Raw genomic sequence first — 26,997 nt, 5'->3', positions numbered from 1 at the left:
CTACCAATACTAGGATAATTGTGCATATAATTGCATGGCGAGTCAGCCACAGATATTCTGTGTAATAACAAAGTTTTAATTAACCTGCAATACCTGTGCAAAACGACCATATGGCATTACAATATCGACATAATTATCACAATTATTAACATAACATAATTCTAACCATTATTTTTAATTTTGACTGAAATCTGCCATACATCTGGTTTGATTAAAATCAAGACATTAAATTAAGAGTTATTGTGAACAAAAAACAAGCTGACCACCAGCTATTAAGTGAGTTTGATTTGTTTGAGCATCTAAACCTAGACAGGGTTACATTTCTTGTCAGTTTTGCTGCAATAAATAAAAGCCTTTAAAGGGATTTTTAAAACAGTGTCAAAATACCTAGACTCATTACTTTTGTACAACTAAATACGTTGCTGAATTTCAGTCACAGTCAGAGTAAAAAGCTTTAAAAAATATGACTATAGAACACTTCAGACAAACACATCTTATAAAATGGAAGCATTTCTTTATTACAGAGACAAACAGACAACACATTCAAAAGTCCCACAGATCAAAACCAAACTGAATAATTGAGTTGTTATTACCACAAAATGTACCATTCAAGTTCTTACAATTTAAATAAATGAGCATGGAGACCTCCACTCCCATCATGCTCTGAATGAAAAGCTGCAGTGGCCACCATGTGCCGAGCTTATTGTGCATAGGGGACAGGCAACAAAGCCATCAATAAAGCAAGACATCGGCTAGTAGGCAGCTCCTGGGTCTTTCTTTGTTAATCCCCCTCTTTGGTCTGGAAGTGTGAATTGAGGTGGCTGTACATGAGGTTACTGGGAACAGTAGCCTGGCAAAAAGTACAGTGATTAGACCCCATGCTTGATGTTTCCAATGCACTAGCAGGGCTCAGATCATGGTTCCACAGAGGCTGCTCAAAAAGAGAGACACCACTTAATACACCAGGTCTGTGTTTAATGCAGTACATGAGCATTGTGCATTAAAATGAGTGTGAAAGCATAATGTACAAAATTGTGCTAAAGCAAATTGTTGTGCATTTTCAAAGCACCAAAGTAGCTCCATAAAATGTATCATATCAGGAACTAGCAAAAAGTATTCATGCAAAAATTATTTCCTGCTGCCAACTGAACAAATGCTTACTTACTCTTAACCTCTCCATTTGTTATTAATATATTCTTATGAAATCCATTTATTTCACTAACTATCACAAAGAATTCAATAACTATTCAGATTCAATAAAACTAATAGGAATGTGGTCAGGTTTATAGTGTTTACGAGTTTTAAGGATTAAAAGGAATAAAACACAATAAGGGGTGCTGTTATCTTAACGATGGGAAGGTGTGATGTGGAGCAGAGGGTTTGTTTGTCTGTCTTTGTTTGTTTGTCTTTGTTTGGCAGCATTCTCTGTGTTTCATTCCTCTTATTCCACAGCAATTTGCTAACACTAGCAAGTTTATTTTTTATTAAAGCCCAAAACATCATACTGTTTATCCATTTATAGTTACCTGGAAAGAAACAAATGTTTCCTCAGAGAAAACATCACTACATCAGCAATTACACATATTTAAATGAAGTGACTGCTATAAATGTCCCTGCATATACTGTTACTGCAGAAACAATAACATTAGATTGTGTGCACTAATACAAATCTGAAATACTCTCATAGTTGCTATTATAGAAGATTAAGTAAAACCTTCTGGCCAATCAGAATCGAGAATTCAAGAGCACTGTTACAATTAAAATACAATTTGCTGTCAAGATAGACCATAATGTATCACCGAAGGTCAAGCATTGAAATTCATTTACAGTACATTTTAAAATCCAACTGCAGGCTCTAATTTGTGTGCAATGTTCAGAAAAGAAACCTTAATGTATAGAAAGAAACCCTAACTGATCCTCACAGTCAGTGGAAAATATCAGCAGCATAATTTACATTTGCCAATAAAATCTAAAGTACTAAAGTGGAGCATAATATTTCATATTTCACAGAGTAACCCACCAAGCCTGGGTCTTTTCACCTAAAACTCAAATGTTTGTCTGTGAGATGTGAGCACACTTAGAACAATACAAACAAGTTGCATATTCTCAATATATAGGCCTTTGTCCCTATGTTAGATGTTGCTGTGTTGCCGCAGTTAAGTTTAATATGATAATGAATTCTACAAAATCTAAATTCACAATAAACTGCACAAACACTGACATAAATCCCAACATTCCTAACAAGCCCTTTACAAATATTAAAGACCACTTTATTAAAAAGTGTAATTTAAATAATTAAGAACACTAAAAGATTTCAGTAGAGTTTTTTGGTAAATATTTGAATATACTCCTTTGTCCTCCTGCCTATCCTCACTACTGAGCAATGCTTTTATCCCTGGCATAACTATTGTATAACTAGAAGACAAGATGCATCACTAATGAAATACAGTCAATATATTACAATATTTGACTGACTCAGATTGAAATTGAGAGATCTTTTAACCGGTACTGAAACGGTAACCGGTCTTTAATGCACGGTAGGATAACATATGACTTAATAACCAGCTAGTGATAACCAGCTAGTTAACTGCTAGTAAACTAGTCCACAGTTATTTGTAATAGTATTTAGTAACATTCTTATTGATTTTATAAAAGTAGCTAAGCCTGTCAAAATATACCAACCAAAATCTGTTCATCACTAACATTAGTTATGTTCTGTACCTAAGTTTCAGTTTACCACATTACATCCTATAATAATTACCAGATTTTAGGATGATGGGATGAAACTGTCATGCTTGTAGCTGCTCAGACAATATACAATGCCTGTGGTAAATCCATGTTCTAATAAAATTTCATAATTCCATGTTTTTTACTGCTTTGTCCATCGGAATAGATGTTCACTTTCCATCACTGGCTACTACAAATTTGTAGCAGTAGCAAAAATTGCTACAGGCTTTTATTCTAAACAAATAAAAGCCACACTGAACTGACTGAAGATCAATGGGGGGCTCAAAGACATGGAATCAAGTGTTATTCCTGATAACAGCCACACCCTATGAAAATAAGAATGCAGACCTTGGCACTAATACATATATTCAATCAACATGAAGTCTGTTTATAATGTTTAAAGCATTTTATATACGCATATATAGAATATATAAATCTATGCGGTGGTGTAGGAAAACCCATTAGTTGCAAACATAAAAAAAGACAAATGGGGTTTGGAAAATTTTGACTTTTCTACCATTTATATATGTTGACACCTCAGTTTTAATATTCTGTAACATATTTTTCAGTTTAATTGGTTACCAGATTTGACCAAATTTGCTGCTGCTTGGAAAACCTATTTCAGTTCATGACAGTTCATACATTTCATACAGTTTTCAGAACTGTAGAATTTGTTAAAAATTCACAAGGTGTATAATTTCCCAGGCCACCAAAATGAAACATTTAAGATAAAGTATTCTTCCCTTATAGTATGACCATATTTAGTTTGTCTGTTGATATGGAAATCGATCAGTACATGATGTGTTCACCTGCCCATTATGTCCTCTTATTTAGTGTATAACTTTCCAAAGCGGATTGTGATTGGCTCTCACCTGTTGTGGTCCCCGGACTCCTTCGTGTGATGCGGATGCAGGCAGCAGGTGTGATACTGGAGTAGAGACAGAGTACGAGGAGTAGGACTCCTCCAACACCGTGGAAATGGGCTCTGACAGGTCTTTTCTGGGCATTGGAAGTGGTACACTCCTGTCAGCACTGTGCAGAAATTCATATTCACTATCTGTGGGTGGCGGGAACTTAATATCGTCCATAAAATGACCGTCCTCTGGGCTAGCACCACGTGATGCTAATGCACCTGAGGTCAAGCCCTCATCAACCTGTGGCCTTGAGGAGGAAGAGAAGGGCTCTTCATCTTGTTCATCAATTTTATCTGTGCACTGGATGGGCATGGAGAACTGCAGATCTGCTGAAATATACACAAAATACACAATATTGTTTATGTTTAAAGTACACAAGTACATATATATATTTTTTTTTTTTAAAGGAGCAACAGCAGAGCAAAATCAACAGTGTTGACTTTTCAAAGTTCATTTGTGTCCAGTTGAAAATATATAAACAATGTAGGTGGTTATTCAACGCTGGGGATTTGCTGTGTGGTTGCTCTAGAACACTATTTTGAGCTATGCCCCACAGCCGTATCAGTCATTTCTGCCTGTTAATTCAGCATATTGCTACAGCCAAAAATGAGATGGTGTAATATAGGGTGCATTCCCACCTCACACCCAGTGTACCCAGAATAGGACCCAAATGAGACCAACAATGAGTGAATAAAAACATTATATTATGCAAATATGTAATTTTTCTTAAAACTAAACAAAGGGCTTGTAACTGTGTATGTGTGCAGTGTTAATTGTTCAGTCTGTTTTACTGCAGGGCAGGGATGCAGCATTAGGAACACTGGACTTGATTGCCTCTTCTCCAGGTGCTACTATCTTTAATTGCATTCTGTATAATCCATAATACAGCAACTAATATCTTGTTTTGATATTTCTAAAGTACTTGTTAACTCTACAATTCCTTTCCTCAATTTAATTAGAGAGAAAAAACTGTACCTGGGTTACAGAAGAACAGTAATCATTTAACAAAGACATTTGCACAAAATGTTTAAATTAGAAATTTTAAATGGTAAATAATGTTACCACTTGTTGCACTATTTCCTTTGTGTATTCTTTTCAGGTGATCTTTCTGTCGTCTTGCAAGAGTCTGAATCCTCTGGAAAGTCCCCTGGATTTCCTGAAGCGTGTCTAGAACATCCTCACTAACAACAAAAAAGAGACTGAGCATTAAGCATTTTTACAAAACAAAGTAAAATCTGATTGATACTTTTTAAAACTGCAAGATAAGATTCTACCTTTTTTTCAGAAACACTGACACCATTTCTTTCTATTTGATATTTTTCTTGTTATGTGATATCTAATAGATATTTGATGGTACATGAAAATCCTCAAGATTTAATTTGAAATATTGTGTGCATTTTATCTGCCACAAGCAAGTAACTGACAGATAAAGAAATTGAAAAAGAAGAAAAAAAACTTGAAAATTAGACCATTAAATAAATCATCAAAGCAATTTCATTGGATCTAAGACATTCAGCATATATGAATATCCAGTATGCCTCACACTATAAATAGCAGATTTACAGTGTCCACCATGATCATTATCTTACAAGAAAATCACTCATGTATATACCACACAGGGCAATGTGCATGATTTTTAGGACCAGCAGACAGAGGTGAGGTATGACCTAGTAGAATAGTACAGCACCACTATAAACAATATTTCAAAGATAATATTAATATGGTTTTAAATGTGTAGTCTGCTTTGGTGCATTTATCAATAAAGTCAATTTGCCAAAAGTAATGCAAAGAGTAATGCAAGCACATTGTGAAACTTAATACATTCAATTCCAAGCTTTACAGGAATTACACAGGAGTATGAACTCTACATACCTCTTCATGCCACTAACTCCAGGTACTGGATGGGGAGGCATTGGTGTAAACTCCAAGGATTCCTTCTTCATGTTTCCAAGAAAGAACGAAAGAACGAAAGAACGAAAGAACGAAAGAACGAAAGAACGAAAGAAAGAAAGAAAGAAAGAAAGAACAGGTGAATAAAAGCCAGGCCTGAGCCACAGTGAAATTACTTTTTTAAGTAATAGAGATGATTTAATTAGTGCAAGATTAAAGTGAAATTAGATATATATGCTACAATATATGCTATACAGTATGTGGCAAAAACATTTAATGTGTACGGAACTTGATTATTTAAATTATCTTCAATTTGTCTTTCATCATAATGTAGTAATTTTGTAGTTCTATATAAATGCAAAGATATTGATGTATTTATTTTAATTTAAGGTAATTTTATTCTCTGATAACACAGTCAACAGTCTACGTTCTAATGAAAACCTTATGCTCTAGCGCCCCCTGTTGTTTAGAGTCGTGACAAGCCTCAAACAATTGAGTAGAATTATCACGGTGGATTCAATTAGAGAAAAATTCTCACTGTGGACAGATAGTGCTGAGAAATGATATCAAACTGTGAAGAAAAAGAACTACATCTTTTTCACACATTTCTCACTATTTAACCCAAGAATGAACTGTGGATAAGTGGGATAGCAGCTCAGGCACTGTTGTTGGATTTTCTGCCTGTATTCTACTAATAAAACCGGAATAAGGAAGGTGTATTCATGAGCTTCTGTTGTGGCCCAAACACTCCATCAGAAAAAGAGAGCTATATGTCCAGGACTTGACAACAAAGCTATACAAAGCTATACAAGCTATAACTATAGATAATGATCAAGTTTCCTATTTCCAAAACTACTCAGAATCTTACAAATTTCTAGCTTTAAAAAAGGAACAGAATTTTTACTAATTAAACTTAAACAAGAAATGATGTATTATCTACAGATCTGTGTTTCAAAATGTATACTACACTATCCACAGATATATAAAGCATATGTCTTGCTCCATCTGATAAAGTTAAATGTAATATTTATTCAATAAGGATAGTTGCCTGATTAAGTATTGCAGCCGTTCAGAGATTAGTTCAGAGACACACCTACCAGAATATTGTTAGTCCTGTGGGAAGAGGAAGAGTTGCTGGGCCACTGAATATTAGGTGACAACCTTTCTGTTTCCTGTTTTTGGTGTGCAGTCTCGCAACATTTCACTTCCCCTGAAAAATAAAAAAACAGCATGCAGTACTAAATTCTTTGAGTCACAAAGTGTATAAAATTAAAATTTGATGTAAAAAAAAACAAACAAACACAGAGCAGGGAACAAGCTACGATGTAAGCATGTATATTTATGGCTTACGTTTGAAAATAAATTACACATGTTTAAACAAATTTTAATGTGGAAATTCCATCTGAACCTCATATATGTTAAACAATCTATAATACAATAATAAGGCAAGTAATAAACCAATGTTATATACTAATTTGTCCACTGAATGAATGCGTTCCTCAGCACAATTCTTCAATTCTTGTCTGGTGTACTATTGGTAGTAAACGCAGATTTTAATTTCTAAGCAATTTAAAATAGCTTAAATGAATTATTTACATATATAAATGTATTTAGACCCATATCAAGAATATTGACAAAGGTTGACAAAGGTTACTTTAAGGTTTCATTAAAAATATAAGTATTTTCTCTTTGTTAATAGTTAACCTATTCATTTTATTTTACATAGTTACATATATACATATATAGTTACATATATTTAAAATACATTTAAAATATATTTAGCAGTAAGAATGTGGATATTTAGTTTGTACACAAATGGGATGTGACTTTTTTTAAACTTTTTTTTAGTTGCACTGTTTAGAAAATGCTAATTCGGTGGTTTATAATAACCTTTTGTAATAATTATAGACCAGCATTAAATTTACATCAAACTTAATATTTGAAAAACATAAATAAAATGTTATTGTTCAGCCAACTAAATGTAACATGTCCAAAGCAGTATTCATTGGGTAGTATATTGGTTTAGTTTGCACATAAACATAAACACTAACCTGAAGCAAGCTTTATTGAATTTAATTGTGCTTTGAGCTCTGAAATCTCCTGTTCTTGGTCTTCTATCTTTTTCTCCAGCTGCTGTGAATACCGTTGAAATTGCTCTGTCTGAACACACACACACAAGCAGGCAGACAAGCTGATAAATCTGATATAGTCCTGCTTAACTTTTTTATATACATTACAGTAAGTAAAGAATGAAAACAAGGTGCATTAATGGCTTTGACCTTCTCCTGGAGCAGCTTTTTGGCATTTTCATTCTCAATGGAGATGTTGCGATAGGCTTCATAGGCTTTGTTCAGCGGATCACCAATGTTTCGCTCCATGCCGCAGCCTTCAGTAACATCACGAACGCAGCAGTCATGGATCCTGCAGCCACAAAATACACACTCAACAAAAAACATCATAGCTGTGTAGTTTAAAAGCCATGCCAATCCTGTATTTCGATGTGTAGTGGGATGTCTGGAGTGTTCTGTACAAATACATATTACAAAAAATATTCTGACTTAAAAAAACATTTGACTTCAGGTTTTAATTAGTTAAAATTTCATTATTATATTAAATTTGTTTTACCTAAGTCCATTTGTCACAATAAAGCTTTTTTTTACTCAAACTCCATGGAGATCCTGCTCTAAATATGCTGCATTATTTAAACGAAACAAACTATTTTTTAGGAAGGCTGGGAAACCTGTACCACACCGGTCTGCATGAACAATGGCCAGACTGACAAGTTTCGAGCAAAAATGAAAGGCTAGGTCAAGCCAAATACACAGCCAGAAGAAAAAATTATATATACACACATACACATACGCACACGCACACACACATATGTGTGTGTGTGTGTATATATATATATATACATATATATATATATATATATATATATATATATATATATATATATATATATATATTCTAAAATAAAAATTTAGCTAGATAAAGTTTGTTCTGAAGTAGTATATATATATATGTGTGTGTACATATATAAACAATATACACACACATACACACACACACACATATATATATATATATATATATATATATATATATATATATATATATATATATATATATTCTAAAATAAAAATTTAGCTAGATAAAGTTTGTTCTGAAGTAGTATATATATATGTGTGTACATATATAAACAATATACACACACATACACACACACACACATATATATATATATATATATATATATATATATATATATATATATATATATATATATATATATATGTGTGTGTGTGTGTGTGTGTGTGTGTATGTGTGTATATTGTTTTCCCATATTGTGCAAAATATAAGTTTACTTCTGATGCAAATGTAAAGTTATATATTGTTAAAATAAATACATATACGCTCTCAAATACACACACACACACACACACACACACACACATACGCATATATTGTGTTAATATTGTGGAAGTTAATAATGACGTGTAACTCCAAAGGAACGACTGTATCAGTTAAACTCTTGACTAATGTTACAACACGACAAATAAAAAGCAACAGTATATATTTAACACTATATTCCTAACGTTATGTGCTTGTTCTAAGCATTTAGTTTCTATATTAAAGACCTAGCAGAGAGGATCTCGAGCCTGAAACTAAGAGCTAAGAGCCCTAACACCTCTCTGTAACACTGTCAGTATCTTTGGCTTTGAATGGAGCCTTACCTTCGTCCGAAAACTGCCCGAAACACCTACATTTATCTATCGTTCTGAAGTCATGGCGCGCTCTCGGTCTTGTTCTACATCTCAGTGTTCACGTTAAATGGGAGGAAATGGAGTGTTTCGCACAAATGTACATTTTTAAATGTTTTACAACTAGCTGGGAACTTCCCTCGGGGAATCCCCGGGCGCCTGTGACTTCCGCCTGCAGCCGCTCAGCCAATCAGAATACGAGCTGCCGCCTCATGCTGATGGCTGCGCGAGCCCCGCTCTGTTACAGCCTACTGCTGTAGTCTGCTATTAATGTCAGTAGGGTCCTGCTGTGTGTATAGCAGGATAATCATGGCTGGTCTGCTCTAAATTATACTATCCATTATCACATTATTAATAGTCTAGAACTAAGAGTGTACCAAAAAGCCTTTTCTTGCACTAAAGCAAATGAAATGCATAAAGTCAACAGATAAATCAATGCTGTGATCAAGGCCAGACAAGATACATTAAAATGGCTGTTTTTGTGTGATTATATTTCTTGCTGATTATCTTGCTTTTGTTTTGTTTTAAGTATGTGTGTGCGCGCATGTTTTATATATATATATATATATATATATATATATATATATATATATATATATATATATATATATATGTGTGTGTGTGTGTGTGTGTGTGTGTGTGTGTGTGTGTGTGTGTGTGTGTGTGTTATATTTAAAGTTTTAGATAAGACATTATATAAACGTAATATATCCACCCAATCGAACATTTGTATTGTTTATCTGAGTATCTTGCTTTCAAGATATAAAAGATATAAGGTTGGTGTCCATATACAGCTAAATTCATACAATTCATACACACATCCAGTACTCACACATGGGAGGTAAATTAAATATCTGATACTTTCAAGTAATCTAGTCCAGTTACTCCAGTTTCAAGGCAAAAGTTCAGAGGACGATGGAGTAAACATCTGGATTTGCTTAATTCTGCAAATATCTACAGCCACATGTGTGCTTTGGCCCAGCTCTCCTGCATGTATGGGTTACACTTCACTTTTTGTAAACTAAACTATGCACAAAGCGTTTAACAAATTACTCAAATACTACATATTATACTACACACATTTACTATAAAGTTTATGCAAATATTTTAGTGGCATGTACAAGGCAACTGTATAATAATTCTTTTTTTAATTATGTAAAGTGCTTTAAATATAAACTGTGCTTTTTATGTTACCCATGTATACCCTAATGGTAGTAAATTAAGCTTTTATTTCTTTTTTATATATATATATTTTTTTTTTATTGTTTTTCTTGCTGCTACCGCTCTTTAACTCTGCATTAAGGTGACAAACGATGCATAATGACCACAAGATGGCAGTGTTGCTATCATTTGTGATAGCCTGGTCGAGGTCTTCAGTGGAGCTGTGATCTGGCTCCAGCTAAATCCGGTCTCTTTTATACGCTTCCTACACAGGCTTCCTGTTCAAGCTGGAGAAAAACAAGTAATCTGATAGTAACTTTATGCAGTTCAGTTGAGGTAGGATAGTGGAGTGCATGAAGTAAAAAAAAATAGAATGGCAAAAGCAAATTTGCTTTGAGTCCTTGAATGGTCTTCCTAATTTAGACCTATGTGCATCTCATAGGTTCTTCCCCAGTGTAATGTGTGTGTGTGTGTGTGTGTGTGTGTGTATGTGTGTGTGTGTTTCATTTGTTTGTTAGAAAGCACAGTCCTCAGAGTGTGAGAGTGTGCTTTCTGTATTCATATGGGTTAATGCGTATATCCCAGTGTGTACTGACACCTCGAAATTGTACTTAGATGTGAGCGAGAGAGAGAGAAAGAGAGAGAGGTTGTTCCCACCTCATGTACCCAGGATAGACTTCCTGATTCACCATGACCCTGACCAGAATCAAGGCTTACTGAGGAGGTAATGAGAGGTGATAAAGTGATAAAAGTTCTCAGTACTAGTCTATGACCAAAAACATTTTATCTCAAGGTTACTCATTTCACTTAATAGATGTAGGAGTATTGTTATTCAAGTACAGTAATACACATCAGAGGAAATTTACATTTACATTTACGACTTTTGGCCTTATCCTGAGCGACGTACATGATATCATTTTGTAATATAAGGTGTTTGTGTGTGTCACTAAAGATACTCAGCCGCATTCCAGATTCGCCCTACATGGCTTCCTCAGGTGTATGTGAGATATCTACAATCTGACTCACCGTGTTCTGTTTCTGTTTGCAGTGAAACAGAACATTTCCCATGTTATAATCATCACATGTTTTGTGTTCATTACCTGAATCTTATTCTGATTCTGTAATTAGTTATCATTTTAACATTGTTTCAGTCAGAAGAGAAGATGCCTAACCTGAAAAGCTATGTGCAACAGAGTCATTACCCACCATCTTATCCTCCTCCACTATTGACTCAAGCAGTGTGAGTAACCTGAGCTCATCCTGCAGGCTGCTATCTGATCCTTCTCCTCCAGATTGAACACACTGCGACAACCATGCAATGGCCACACAGCTGTCAATCACTTAGCATAAGCAGACATGAGTCTTTTGAGTGGTGGAGGATGGGGGAAGGGTGGGACAGGGACAATATGACAAATGCAAACAGAGCCAGCAAGTTCAGCTTTATCTCTTTGGCACACGAGTCCCATGAGAGTGTATAGGACAAAAATACACAACAGTCATATAAGAAATGACATAGCAAATATGATTTCACACTTTACTGCTAACCATATGAAAATCATATGGGACATGTTTCAATATTGACTATAAATGTGTGACTTCTTTTTTAAACACTTACACTTTTATATACCCCCCCCCCCACACACACACACACACACACATATATATATATATATATATATATATATATATATATATATATATATATATATATATATATATATGTACATATATATATGTACTGTATATACTGTTCCCTGTTTACTGTAAACTGCAGTTAAACCTGTTATATGTGTTAGCATTATTTAGTAGTTATAAATATAACCCCAGTAGAATTTAAATGACAAATAAAACACAAGGATTGCTGTTTGAGGGAAATAAAAGCACCGGTGTGGTGTGATGCAACCCAACACAATTTGATCCAATTTTTGATTTATTAACCAACCTCATGTGTGTTTAAATGTAATGTCTATAATATTCTGTTCAACTTATATCAGCTATAAAGAGTCTCTCACCAAACTCATCTCTTTGAATCAAGTAATAAACTCATATTTATTGAGACAACAAACATAGTTTGTCACCTGGAAAGCCTCTGTCCTAAAGATTTCCCTGCGACAGGAAATGTACTGACATAATAAAACATTTAATTAGAGTGAATGAGTTGCTTCTATAGAAACTGTAATATATTAGAATGAGCATGTGATTAAGCCTGTGATTAAGACTGTGATTTGCCTTGGAGCTGGGGCTGTTGGAGTTGCTATTATAGGAAATTAATTAACATCTAATGACCAGTCAAGAACTCAACAGCACTGTGCTACAAGTGAAGCTCAATAACTAAAAAAAATTAAAGTATATTAAATTTACATGAAATATTAAGCAATACAGTTTGGATAATATGGACCAAAATGTTTTAAAAGTACATATTATCTCAGTGTCACTAGGTTTGCTTCTGTGGGTGGAATGTTCAGGAAAAACAAGCTCTAATGGCTCCAAATCAAAATGATGTTGGCACACATTTGCTTAATATTTTAATATCTTGATCATGTTCAAATAAATATATGTGCCGAAATCACAGTAGAGTAAAATATTTTCCCTAATTTGAAGTTTACACAAAAAGTTTGATAATCTTTGTCTTAAAGTGTGGTGACTTTTAGTTACAAACAATTCGAACCACTGAAATGCTGCATAGAGGTAATTAGTTTGAGCCCAGCACCCTGTATATATTTTCTTCTAGTCAAACTAATGGAAACAAATTACTATAACAGTGTCATATACCATAATGGAGACCCATATGAGTCTACTCTAACCCATATGTGGTAATAAAACCCTTTGAATGTTCAGATGGATTATTTTTTCTGCCTTCATCTATATTTACCACCTTCTCAATTTCCTATTCTCTCTCTCTCTCTCTCTCTCTCTCTCTCTCTCTCTCTCTCTCTCTCTCTCTCTCTCGCTCTCTCTCGCTCTCTCTCTCTGCACTCAGTAATTAGTAACACAAACAAGTCATGTCTGTCGACTTGCCTATTTGTCTATCTGTGTGTGTGTGTGTGTGTGTGTGTGTGCGTGTGCATGTCTATTGGAAAGGCCTCACAGGAAAGCTGCAGGGCATTGCAGAGTATTTAAACGTTGAGGAATATCTCTACACTTTCCACACACTCACAAGAGACACTCAATCAAAGCAAAAGCAATGTCTATGCCTAAAATGCCTTTTTCTCACATATTCTATAAATCTGAAATTTAAAACCATTTCAATCATGTCCATACCTTATTTCTACATAAAACACATCATACAAAAATAGAGCATGTAACCTTCCTATGAGGAAAGGTTAGTGACAGGTCACTCATGCCTCAGGTCACCTGAGCAGCACAGGCCTTTGTGTTGTTCCACACTAAAGCTTTAGCTGCACATCATGTGAATAGCCAGGATTGTAGCTGTTGAAAAGAAGTGTAACACTGACCAAGTGCAAAAGTGAATGAGGCTCTTGTGTGCAAAGCTAATTATTGTGAATAATTCAATTTCAGAATAGGATGCTGGCTCAGATCTGATTTCTATTAAATAATGCTTGATGATATCATTGTTAAGAACCTGAGCTCATGAAATAAACCAATAAATTCAAATTAATTGAGTTAAAAAAAAAAAAGCATTAATTGAGTTCATTTATTCATTTCATTCATTCACCATTCAGTAACAGCTTTATCCCGGTGAATCCAGAGCCTTTCATTTCCAGAGCATTTCACTGGACATGAATTCACATCAGAGTGATTTTGTTAAGTCCCATACAAATTAAGGCAGAGTGCACACTACAGGACTTTCAGAACTCTTTTCACTGCAAGAATTTAATCACTTGTAATCACTTGGTTGGTAGAAGACACAGGGGTGATGCACTCACACATGAATGTGAGGGTTCCCAAATCCCACTTTCTCACAAAAGTAAATGTGAGAACTGTTTATTAACATGAAGTGGAACCAGAGTCATTAGTCAATGAGAGTGAAATAATGAACCTGGTTTTATTTTTTTTTTAAAATAGCCCCTTATAAATGTTACATAATTTTGTTTTTATTCAAGATTTGTTTGGAGCATAAACCTATACCTAACCCTTAAATGAACATTCTTAAATATATTACAGATTTTAGTGATGTGAATGGTTATTAATTTGTTTTAAGTGTAAGAGCACATTTGATTAATCACAAAGGTAATTCTGATACATTACATGTTTTATCATTAATACAATCTGAATGTCCTAAGGGCTGCTATTGGTCTAACAGTAAAAGAGCAGAGGAGCATCTGAATTGTAAGCATTTGAAGAGCAGATGGCTTTGCATGATATAGAAAAAAAAATTTTTTTCAAAAAGTGGTTTGAGGAAGTTACAGTAACATGATCAAATTTTACTTCTAAGACCTAGGTCATGCTTCATTTGCTCTCTCTCTCTCTCTCTCTCTCTCTCTCTCTCTCTCTCTCTCTCTCTCTCTCTATCTCTCTATCTCTCTCTCTCTAACAGTACAGAACTATCACAGGAACCTTGGTAAATCTTTGCCCTATCAGGTGTTCTGAGAACCAGCAAAATAAACCAACTGCTGTAGGTCTGCAGTGAGAGGAGATCAGACAGAGCGAGAGAGGGAATTCTGGGGGAGGCAGATCAGAAGCCGGCCAAAGCTGAGAGCTTAGGCATCCTGAGGGAGAGACGGGGCTTGTGCTGGAATGCAGAGTGAGTACTCAGATCACATTTCAAGATCCCAGTGTCCAAGCACTGAGACACAAGCTAAATAGGCAAGTCAATATGTGGTGTAGTTTGAGAGACTAGCACTAAGGCTGCTCTGAATGTTTATTAGCTTGAGACAACCATCCCATACTAAAGTCCAAACCCTCATCTGTTATTGGTGAGGTAAGGAGAATGTCATAAACAAGAGCATGCTTGCCAATGCATCAAAAACCACAAGTGCTCAGTCTTTAACTTGGCTAAAGTTGTGCTCTGTTTTCATAAATGACTCATGCAACTTACATCATATTTCTCAGAAGTCTCACTTCCAGGTATTATTTGTGTGCACTGCCTAAAAGGAAACTCTTAGACTATTACAGAATTACTTAAAAGTCTCATAAAAGAGCTCATGAAATTTACTATGAATGTTTTTCTTGACAGGTTAAAAAAAGGAAACTAGACCTTCTTCCCTTTTGTTATTCTATTTTCAACATACAGTATATAATTATTAATCTTGCAAACACTCACACACACACACAAACAGTTGTGAAAGTTGTGTTTTTTGTGTTGTGGCTCTGACTTCAAGGCTCCCACTTTTCTAGAGAGGACTGGTATGAGTCAAGTGACAGCCACACAGGATAAAAAACAGGCGTAAATTCCAGACTGAGAGTTGAAAAATTGGTAATTGACATTGAGATTATATGTAATTTGATAGGAGCTGGCATACACAAAAAGCAACCACAAAAAAAACTGCATTAACATTTCATGAAATGCATATAGACGCCTGAATGTGAAACAGGAAATACTGACTGACGGGTGCATGAATATGCATGGCATGGTACTGTATGGACCAGTCAGTCCTTTCAGATACTGTTGCTTTAGTTCCTTTGGGTGTGGTCTGTGGATATGACTTACCAATAGAGATTCACTTAACAAGGGCCACTAAAATGACTGATGGGACACCTTCAGAGTGTTTAAGAGTTTTATGAAACATACCATGACAACACAAGGCTTTTGTCAGCACCACAGAAAGCCCCAAAACATTTGAGCGTTGAGTCTATAGACCTTAGAATTTAACCACATACAGACATGAGCACAAAATCAAGCTTTTATTTTAAAAAGATTTTTTCATCATATAAGGCAAAGTCGCTCATGCTGCTTGACTACCATCAGATGCTCATAAACAACATAGCTGGTGGAAAACGAATTGCAAAACTGTATGTTATTATCAATAGCTTGGCATTAAGAAGATTTAAAAACATTACATACTGTAGTTGTTGTTCAAATGCTAAATGCAACATTATATTCTAAAATTACTAGAAATTACTAAGATCATTAGTTTTTCAAAGGTATCCATATTAATGTATAAGCCAATGTTTGGGTGAATTAAAGCTAAATCACAGGATTTGATGTTTACTAAAACATAGTAAAATACGTGAAAAGTTTCATATAGTGAGTTTCAGAAATTAAAATCAATGGTTTCATTTAGCAATAAAAAGCCTACTTAGAGTATTCAAACAATAATTATTTTTGGTTATTTTTCTTTTTGAATACTTAGAATTAATAGCAGCAGTGACATTTAGCCAGCAGTAAAATGAGCTCTTCAGTGTAATCAGACTCACTCGACTTTGAGCTGCTTAACTGTGTGATTCTGTGCCACTAAATGGGTGGTGGGTTTGAAAATCTGGGCCTGTGTATGCGTTCCATGCCGACCCCTGTAATAGATGATTGCCTGTGATAAATGAGTGTGTCACGCAGCTCCATCTGGAAGTGGGGAAGAGGCTGAAGCAGCTGCAGGTAATGGATGGGGCAGGACAGGAGCTCTGAGAGGAGAGGTCACCTGGAACAACACTTCCCACGCCTCCCTCATAGCTCTGCTTTATATCACAATCCATAATTTCCGCTAAACCTTAAACACAAAACAGCGCACACACACACACACACACACACACACACACACACACACACACACACACACACAAAATAATTAATGCTATGACTAATCCTAACCCCAACCAGAATCTCAGTAATTAAAATAAAACCTTTTCACTCTCAGTTTCACATAAAAGCTGTTGTTTTTGTAAAAAAAAATAAAATAAAAATTAAAATAAAATAAAATAAAATAAAATAAAATAAAATAAAATGAAGTGAAATAAAATAAAATAAAATAAAATAAAATAATATTTCCTTTCGGGTACCAGCCAAATGTTCCAACAATGTTTGATACTCCAATCCTTGTATGTACACTAACAAATAAAAACATGTGCCACCCCCTAGAATATCCATCCCCACCAACACCCAGTACCACACACGCTCAAACTCACACACACACACACACACACACACACACACACACACACACACACACACACACAGACAAACACAAACTTGATTCAAATTATATAGAAATACCTAACTAATCTTGAAGCTTAAGTAAAAGTCTCAGACTATAATTTGAGGATTAGTAAGTTTAATGCCTGCTTGCTTTCCACTGCTTAGCTCAGTCACAGCTCTGTCTACTCGGGAGCTCAAAACATGATGTTTCCTGTTTCTGGGAGAAGCACAGGAAGCTCTGCCTCTCCCTCTCTCTCATGAGCTTTTGGCTAGGTTCCAGCTTCATGGCCTCATTCAATCACACTGCCATACAAATACTGCATACAAATGCTGATTCAACTAAAGCAGCTCTGAACTGCACAGCGTCTAATCACAGATACGTCTTCACATGTTGACGTCAAAAATGTTAAACCCACAAGTGATGGCTCTTGGAAATGCTTTTTCAATCATTTTACAGCAGGGTGTAAACAATAGTTTTCTGAATTTAACCTTTAATTGTTGGTTTCAAGGACAAGACTATGGGCCTTAAGATGCACAGTGCATCCTAATGCATTGTTTTGGTCAGAGAGGAAAATACAATGAAAACACGCTTCCTAGCTACATAATATAACACAGGCACATGCTCCAATTAACACAGCTTGCATGCATAATAGTCTCTATTACCTATTTATTGTGGGTATCCTCCATCCCCTAAGCTACAGCGTTTGCACACAAATTTATAGTATTGAATTGGAGGATTTTCAGGCTTTAAGTTGGATATTAACTACAGTAAATTCCCAGCAAAATTTGCTAACTCCTGTACTCATTTCTAGCTTGCTAACTGACAAATAAATGGTTGCAGGTTTACTATCTTTAAGATAAATCAATATGACAAGAACAAGTCAAGATTAAGGCAGGATTAGCAGTTCTAATATAGTATGGCCCAATGTAGGGGGGGTTTAACAGGACTGGTCATATCTAAAGAAACATATTTTAGTTTCTATTTAAACAGGTTATAAACAATATCAGGCAGTCCGCACAAGTGCCACAGGTAATTACAGCCGTTCTGATATTTAGTATAACAGAACAATGTATGCATGTGTGATATGACCTTTATGCAACTGTTTTATAAACAAAAAATAAATAATGAGTAAGTGACATTTCAGACACAATATAGCAGAATATATTGTTTATTTTTGCTTCGAATAAAAAATAGTTTTCAAAGTAGCCACAGCCGATGATGAATAATATTGTCAATGCCAATGCAGTGTAACTGACAGACCATAGTAAGTGTAGTAACATTTTCAGTATAACAGACTATTTTGGCACAAGACATGTGGAACGCCACATGTCCAATCCTGAATTAACTGTTGTATCATTTAGTTTTTAGTTTATATATGGCCCTATACCACTTTTTTCATCTGATAATCTCAGAAAAAAAGACTCTCTTTTCGATTCTCTTTTATCCCTTCAAGGGTTTTTGGATAATTAAGTGTTATTAGTCTAATATGGGTCTACTTGAAATCTGTTCTGATTGTTGGAACTTACTGTACTACATAGGATTCAATAATCTTTTTATATTTTTTTAACACTGCACATCTCTGAGAATTAGTCAGTTGTTCTTATACCGATTTGATCCCAAAACCCGTCTCTGCTGTAATCAGAGAACAAACAAGATTGGCCGGGTCTTTAGTTCACTGCAAGTTGTATATTGGACATAATTGTTTATGTGACAAATATATCTTCAGTTGAATTGTGTCCATGGCTTGGGGGTCCCTAAGTTGGTGATCCACTGACATGTTAAGAGGTTTGATTAAAACTTGATCAGCAGCATGGATTGATCAATGGATTGATGGATGAATGGATGGACACGTCAGTCGGATTCTAATAAAGTGTTTCAGGTTCTAAGACTAATACCAAAAATCAGATTAGTGCAGGTCAGTCTGTACTATTATTATAATAGTCATTGTTACAAAAACCCTCAACCTCTCTCTTTACTTTCTTTGTGGCTTAAAGTTTATGTCAGTGGATTCATACAAAAAAAAAAAAAAAAACAGTATTTTGCAGCCTGGTTGTGTTTGCTTTATTTTGCTTGGTTTATTTTTGAACACATGAAGAATAATATAGAATATATGCTGCAGCTCCACCGCCCACAGTAACATTTTAACCGGATTCTCTCTCTCTCTCTCTCTCTCTCTCTCTCTCTCTCTCTCTCTCTCTCTCTCTCTCTCCCTGTGTGTGTGTGTGGCTCGCACAGTGCTGATCGCTGAGAGCTAGGAGCTGAGCTGAGCTGAACGGACGGGACGGCGGTGTGCTTTGGTCCAGAGGGCAGAAGTGTGTGTCACTGGATCTTGATGGGCAGAGTGTGGAGGCAGATGTACCCTCAATACTCCTACTATTACCCGCCCTACCTACACGCCAAGGTAGGATACAGGATACAGAATATGCACGGACCTACACTGCTGTTTGGCTGAATAAGCACCCAGTTAGGGCATTTTAACAAGAATCGCACAAAATGTGAGCGCCTTCACTTTCTAAGTTTGTGATGTCCAAGGTCCCGTTTTTCTCGTTGTTTTTCGATGCTGTGCGTGCGTGTGTGTGTGTGTGTGCGTGTGTGTGTGTGTGTGCGCTTGTTCGTTTACATGGTTATGTTTCGTGCGTGCTGTAAATTCCACTGTCCATTACATGGCTCCTCTCAGCCAGCTGTCCAGGTGAAACATCGGTTCCACATTGCTGGTAGAATACACACTGTGAACGATCGCAGGAAAACACTATCACAGTCGAATCCCCTGTGTTGAATTAACTCTTACAGGGTTTTTCTGGGTCCAGCTGGTCTTATATAAACACTGTAGGTGTCGTTTCCACATTTTTGCTGCTATGATGAAAACACACAACCTTTATCTTTTTTTTTAATCTTTTATTAGTGCCGTTTGTGCTGCACAACAAGGGTTTAAAAACAACAGTAAATATGTTATAGTCCTTAAGCAGTATATCAGTATCAAGTTATATTTCTACTATTAATTTTATAGATTCATATCAAAACTTTAATCATGACTCATTAACTAGAAGAGATCTTTCATGGGTGGAGCTGATACAATATATGGTTTATGTTGTTTATGGCTACATATGATAGATATTTTTGCACCTGTCTCATCCGGCCACACGTTGTGATAGATAGATGGATAGATAGATAGATAGATAGATAGATAGATAGATAGATAGATAGATAGATAGCATCCAGTCACATGTTGTGATAGATAGATAGATAGATAGATAGATAGATAGATAGATAGATAGATAGATAGCATCCAGTCACATGTTGTGATAGATAGATAGATAGATAGATAGATAGATAGATAGATAGATAGATAGCATCCAGTCACATGTTGTGATAGATAGATAGATAGATAGATAGATAGATAGATAGATAGATAGATAGATAGATAGCATCCAGTCACACGTTGTGATAGATAGATAGATAGATAGATAGATAGATAGATAGATAGATAGCATCCAGTCACATGTTGTGATAGATAGATAGATAGATAGATAGATAGATAGATAGATAGATAGCATACAGTCACAAGATGTGATAGATAGCTAGCTAGCTAGATAGATAGATAGATAGATAGATAGATAGATAGATAGATAGATAGATAGATAGATAGATGGTATCCAGTCACACATTGTGATAGATAGATAGATAGATAGATAGATAGATAGATAGAGAGATAGATAGATAGATAGATAGATAGATAGATGGTATCCAGTCACACATTGTGATAGATAGATAGATAGATAGATAGATAGATAGATAGATAGATAGATAGATAGATAGATAGACAGGCAGATTAGATAGATAGCAATTTTCTGCTCCATTGAGAGAAAATTATGCTTAATATTTCTGACCATCATTAGTACATTTTTAAAGTGTATGAACATGTCATTTTTAAAGCATGTCTTATCATTCTCTTTAACTTAGTGATCAGGCTACAGGTTAGGCTTTTATACTGTTTTAAAGTTGTTAAGACTGTACAAATTATAGATATCAAGCAGATTTTATTTTCTTACAACATGGAAAGAAGGGGTATTTCGTTGGAATGGAATATAGGATAGATAATGCTGGAGTTTGTAGGAAATAGACACAGCCGGATAACACTGAAGCAGAAGGGCGGCACACTGAGCATTGTTTTACGACATGTTGACTTTGTGTGGATTGAGCCATATATACAAAAGAGCATATAACTCTAAACAGTGCCTTAATTGTGACTATACAAATGATATTTTGAATGATAGATTCCCATGAATTGATAAAATAAAAAATGATAGATTTTGATAATCAGACGTTTTTTAATCTATTGCTTAAAGTCATTTATTGTGTTTAAAGTTGTTTTGTCTAGAGTCGTGTTTTAATCTACTGTTTTATTGGAGATGCTTTTGTAAGATAGGGACCGACACAGACAAGCAAAGAATAGAGTGTCATCTTTGCAGGAACAGCTCTTTCAGGGTTATGTGACAGCAAGCTTTGATCTTGATCTAAAAGGCTGTGAGACAGTGTATATATTGACAGTGGAGACCAAAAAGAAACAGTATTGTACAAGCTTCCAGAAGTGGATAAGGCACAGTTAACATTTAAGCTGTATCCAGACACAGAACATATACTTATAAAGCAGTTACATAACCACATCCAAAATATTTATGTTTGTCTAAACACAGGTGTTCCAATCTTATAGACATCAGAATGAAATGCAAACACCATAATGACTACAAGTCTAAAATAACTCAGTAGCCCATTGATTTGTTGAGCAGATTTAAAATTATTAAGCCATCAAAAAAAAAATTAGGCACTGGTTTTGCTTCTTACAAAGAACTATTTACAAGCAAGTCCCAAAGGAGAAAAACATTTTTTTAAAAAAGTTTGTGAACTATGTTAAAACTGAAATCATGTCATTCTGAAGTTCTGTGCCTAAATCCCTAGAAACGTAGCATGAAACAATGTCCTTTTAGCAATGCCTGAGATGACTAACATTCATCTCTGAGCAATTGAGGGTTAATGGCCTTGCTCAGGTGCCCAGCAGTGGCAGCTTGGTAGTCCTGTGATCCTTTGTCTCAGTACCACTACAAGCAATTTCATGTTATTTCTGAAAAATATCTAGTTATTTGTTTTCTATTTTTTTCTCTTCTTTTTGAGGAGAAAGGTTTGGGCACATTAACTCCCATTGGACATTACACACCGAGCTTGCCAACAATAGCATTAGTCTGAGGCTGGAAAAGGCCTGTACAAAGTTTACAATAAAGTTTGAATAGTTGCCTGGCAGCAGAATATACACAATTAAAGCACAGCGCGGTCACAGTGCTCATTATGTGTGCTCGGGTCTGAGAGAACACCAATTGTGTTCATATGATTCTCATTCTGGGAATTTTTCACCAGCACAGGGAAACACTCCAAAAGCTTATCAGTGCACTGACACTGTCAGTCAGACACATGCAAATAGGTCAACCTGTAATCACCCTGAAATGCTGATATGTGTAAACATGTCATTAAATTAATATGAACTGGAGTAAGTGAAATGAGTTGAACAACTGCTGAATTGTTGCTGCTTGGTGTCAGCATCCAATTACACAGCAAGATACAGATACGAGATGCTGCTGAGGTTTTGGAGTGTTTATTACTTTCTGACTCTGTGTGAGATGAATATTTTTATTTCTGCATTGATAAAAAGTGATAAGCATAGAAAGCAGAAACGGAGCTGCTCAGGCACACAATGGCCAGAGCAGAGTATTGAAAAATAATAGAAATGTCAATGTCATTCATCTTAGCCTTAAGCAGCATATAGATGTTTGTTTTTATTTAATAATCACGGCATGTCTGGATTTTTAAAGCATTGAGCTTCCAGCTTTGATAGCAAAATAGTACAGATTTCCAAGAAACATGCAGCTCCGTAGCTTATTTCCACATATCAATAGTATGTGTATTATAGAACATTGCGAGTACATCTAGCAAAGCGCATTTGAATAGTTTGTACATTCTGTGAAGATTTTTATAGTTTTGGTCCCATGAAAAGGTCTTTGGAAAAAACCCTTGAATTCAGCATTTTATAGATATAATTATGGTTTAATGCTAGGTATACAGCCGAATTACCTTTGCCCAAAAACAAGAACAGAACAATTCCAGTGTAAACTTCGACACAGACTGTGTACATGTGCCAAATGCTGATTTTTGTAAGCTGCTTAAGAACATTTATAGCTTCATTATAATAGGGCTGTGTTTTAACATGTGCAGAATCATTCCTTTAAGCTCCCGGCTATGCTGAAGAATTTGGGTTTCTGTTAAAGGGTATGTGTGTGGTGGTATGTAGAGCGCAGGGTTTTCACCAGCCTACCATCTGCTCACACTGCAAGAAGCTAAACTCACCTCATTTTCCTCTCTCATTAGCCCTAATCATGTGCCTGTCTGCTGTCTGGCCTTGGAGGATCCACAGTAAGAAAGACAAATGGATAGGTTCTTCATACAGTTCATTCAGGGCAGTCAGATTCACTTCACACTCATTATTTTTGTTGCCCTTTTTGGTCATTCTGTTATTGGCTTTATTTTTAGTTTATTACCTTTTGTCAATCAATGAAGAGGACAATATTAATCCAATGAGAAGCAATAAAATAATCCAGAAATAAAAGTAATCTAAACAAATCATGCATCTAGCTGTAACTTGGTAATAGATTAAAAAAACAGTGTGTCAGTTTGTTAAGCTTAATATGCTTTGGCTTGGAAAAATATCTCTGCTTTAATTAAAATTACAATGTGAAATTTAATCCATCCATTAAAGGTAAAGTAAAGGTAAAGGCAGTAAAGGCAAGTGGTGGCTCAGCAGTTATGGATCTGAACTACAGATTGGAAGATCAATCCTGACACTGCCAAACTGTCACTGTTGGGCTCTTGAACAAGTTTCCAAAGTGTCTAAAGCTGATCTAATCAGATCAACACATGTTTCTTTGGATAAAAGCATAATAAGTAAATGTACATTCAAAATAAGTAGAAGCTATAGGTTTGCACTGAGACTGGCAACCTGTGAGACCCCACAGAGAAGTTGCAGGAGAGAGCTTTTTTAATTTACTCTCATGCGGGTAGGAGCAGGTGGTCAGATATGAAGCTCACATATGAAGCGACTTTGTTCAACATAGGAGTGTTTCGGATGTGATGTGGTGCTGTAGAATGTGTTTACTATGTTCATTCGTTCATCTACAGTAATTGTGGTGTCCAGGGAAGGTGCACTGTGGTTTACATTTGTTTATATTTTGAGTAATCTAGGGCCATGTGCATTTCAAGAGTAGTTACCTCGTTTATATCTGGTATTTGGTTAAAACAATGATATACAAGGTCTTTGCTGCATTTTACTGCATCATTTCTAATCATAATTTCTAATCATACTTAGCGCTACAACCCTTCCCCCAGCCATGTCTTCTTTCTTCTCTCCCTCACAAATGCACATACTCCACAGTTCTCTATATACATGTGTCTGCGCGCAGGAGAAAAAGTGCTGTCTTCCTGTGTGGCAGTACAACGTGCTCACCCCAATACACACATATAAACACACAGTGTTCTTGTAGTTCACGGCGACACACTCTGCTTTGTGGCGGTTGCAGTTGATGATGATTGCATGGCCTCCTCAGAAGAGTTTGGGCCCTCGGCTGCTCCTAAGCAACAAACGCAGAAAGGTAAATACAGATCTTGGGGATTGGAAACACTCAAACTTATGACACAGTCCTTACTCAAGATTCATCTTATGACTGTCACTGAAAGACAGTGTGTACGATCAGAGGAAACAGAAAGAGAGAGAGTGAGTGATCAGGAAGTAACATTTTGTTATCTCTTAGTACTGAATGGTATGTTTGCTGTATAATTTGGGAGTGAGAGAGATAATGAGAGAACAGAGCAGTACTCCATTCCAGCCAGGAGCAGCTAGGAGAGATACAGTATGTGCCCAGTTTATAGGTGCAGGCTCATTATTACGAACACACTGGGTTCAAAACCACTTCTCTTTTCGTGCAGATTATTCATCTCACTTTCACCTCAATCCCTCGCAAGATGCCAAGCTATATTAGAAAGAAAGCGAGAGAAAGAGAGACAATAAGAATGTAATCAGCATGTAATGGTGCCTGAGAGCCTGTCACGTGTGGGTGTATATACAGTTGTGTGTAAACTGTAAGGCTCGCTGAAATATTTGTACATTTTGTCTTTAATCTTAGGCTTTTCCATGTGTCAGGACAAAATTATACATTTTAGTAAATTATCCAAACAAAAATGTTGCAAAATGTTAACACAGCATTGGGAAGGAAGGAGAATAACTCACCATGTTTCATCTGAAGTTGCATGTTCTCCAAAACTCTTGGAAAACCTTACCAGGCAATTTATATAAAGTTGCTTGAGGGTGTTCTGGAGAAAACCGATGCAGAGTGTGGCCAGATATGTATTGGATTTATCTTTCTTTGGATTGTTTATTATAATTTATTTGCAGTAAAGAAACCTTTCTTCATAATTTAAAAGCAGCTTTGCTTCCCAGATTTTCTGTGTTTGACTTTTCCACAGCATTGTATATACTCACTCTCTCACTCATTTTCTACCGCTTATCCGAACTATCTCGGGTCACGCGGAGCCTGTGCCTATCTCAGGCGTCATCAGGCATCAAGGCAGGATACACCCTGGACGGAGTGCCAACCCATCACAGGGCCATTGTATATACTGAGACTTTTAATTTTCCTGACAATTTTATTTAACATTATTTATATTATTGTTAATCATATACAAGTTATTTATATGTGTCATCATTAGAAATATAAAAATATAAAATTGCATAGGTCACAACATGGCTGAATGTCTTTAAATTGCAGATTTGTCAGTCAGAACATTATACAGTAATATACAAGACTCAATAAGGCTAGGTTAGAGTGTTTTTCCACGCTTGAGCTTTCTCTATGCATGGTGCACTGACAATTGTATTGTATTAACGCCGCTTCCTCCGTACCCTTCTATGCATTAGATCTTATATTAGACAGTACAGGTGCTAAATAAAGCTGTGAACTTTGTGACAACTTGAAGACAGCTTGCTATTTTTTCCTTACAATATATTTTTGGGTCTGTGCAGATGGAGTTACTGTAGTGTTGCAGTTAAATTAGGTATCAACACCATACTGGGGTGTTGTTATATACAAGAAAAAAAATATATTGAGTACTATTTTTTGTCAAGAATAGATTTTTATAATATCTATCTTTCTGGCTGACTTACTTTCTTTTCTCATGTTCACTGATGCATACAGTCATGCACAGCTCAATGTGTAGAAACCCATGTGCTTTTCAGTGATTAGCATTGCAGTGTCCCTTCACAACTGTAGACATCCATGAACAGTTCGGTAACTTCAGAAGTCCAAATCCTTATATTTACATGAAATTAATGAAGGTTTTATGTAACTTTCTAAGCTTTTCTGAATTCAGAGCCAAAAATAAATTTTAAAATACACCTGATAGTCTATTATTCAAAAC

The 26,997-nt window shown here is 35.6% G+C and overlaps 2 protein-coding genes across 6 annotated transcripts in view; one reads left to right on the top strand and one right to left on the bottom strand.

The window, feature by feature from the left end:
- Positions 1-494: 494 nt before the first annotated feature.
- Positions 495-9,459, bottom strand: tank (TRAF family member-associated NFKB activator). Of its 4 annotated transcripts, none has more exons than XM_060876670.1 (8): positions 9,266-9,459; positions 7,811-7,952; positions 7,583-7,691; positions 6,629-6,741; positions 5,514-5,578; positions 4,704-4,822; positions 3,600-3,967; positions 495-931 (listed from the first exon to the last, which is right to left on the bottom strand). In XM_060876670.1, exons 2-8 carry the CDS (start codon positions 7,907-7,909, stop codon positions 782-784), a joined length of 1,023 nt encoding a protein of 340 aa, XP_060732653.1. In that variant the 5' UTR covers positions 7,910-7,952; positions 9,266-9,459; the 3' UTR covers positions 495-781. The 4 variants fall into 4 exon arrangements, with proteins under 4 accessions (XP_060732653.1, XP_060732654.1, XP_060732652.1 ...); XM_060876671.1 differs by having other exon boundaries at positions 3,600-3,970; positions 5,514-5,575; XM_060876669.1 differs by having other exon boundaries at positions 3,600-3,970; positions 9,266-9,458.
- Positions 9,460-19,713: 10,254 nt separating this feature from the next.
- Positions 19,714-26,997, top strand: part of LOC132850265 (RNA-binding motif, single-stranded-interacting protein 1) — a 48,283-nt gene continuing 40,999 nt past the window's right edge. Inside the window, exon 1 of one of the 2 annotated variants that reach the window (XM_060876665.1) lies at positions 19,714-19,885. In XM_060876665.1, the coding sequence (XP_060732648.1) occupies positions 19,817-19,885 (69 nt within the window). In that variant the 5' untranslated portion in view covers positions 19,714-19,816. Of the gene's footprint in view, positions 19,886-25,053; positions 25,176-26,997 lie in introns of those variants that run through there. The other variant, XM_060876666.1, reaches the window with a different exon arrangement.

The sequence above is a fragment of the Tachysurus vachellii genome, chromosome 8 (assembly GCF_030014155.1).
Source record: "Tachysurus vachellii isolate PV-2020 chromosome 8, HZAU_Pvac_v1, whole genome shotgun sequence".
NCBI classification, from domain to species: domain Eukaryota; kingdom Metazoa; phylum Chordata; class Actinopteri; order Siluriformes; family Bagridae; genus Tachysurus; species Tachysurus vachellii.
The sequence above is the reverse complement of the archived record's forward strand: the minus strand, read 5'-3'. Positions and strand labels throughout refer to the sequence as shown.

What these genes read in the sequence shown, in the direction of transcription:
- tank (XM_060876669.1), bottom strand. Translation starts at nt 7,909, where the DNA reads ATGGAGCGAAACATTGGTGATCCGCTGAACAAAGCCTATGAAGCCTAT. An exon ending in AAAAGCTGCTCCAGGAGAAG is followed by an intron (nt 7,692 to 7,810) that starts GTCAAAGCCATT and finishes GTGTGTGTTCAG; the next exon opens with ACAGAGCAATTTCAACGGTA. An exon ending in GGAGTTAGTGGCATGAAGAG is followed by an intron (nt 4,823 to 5,513) that starts GTATGTAGAGTT and finishes TTTTGTTGTTAG; the next exon opens with TGAGGATGTTCTAGACACGC.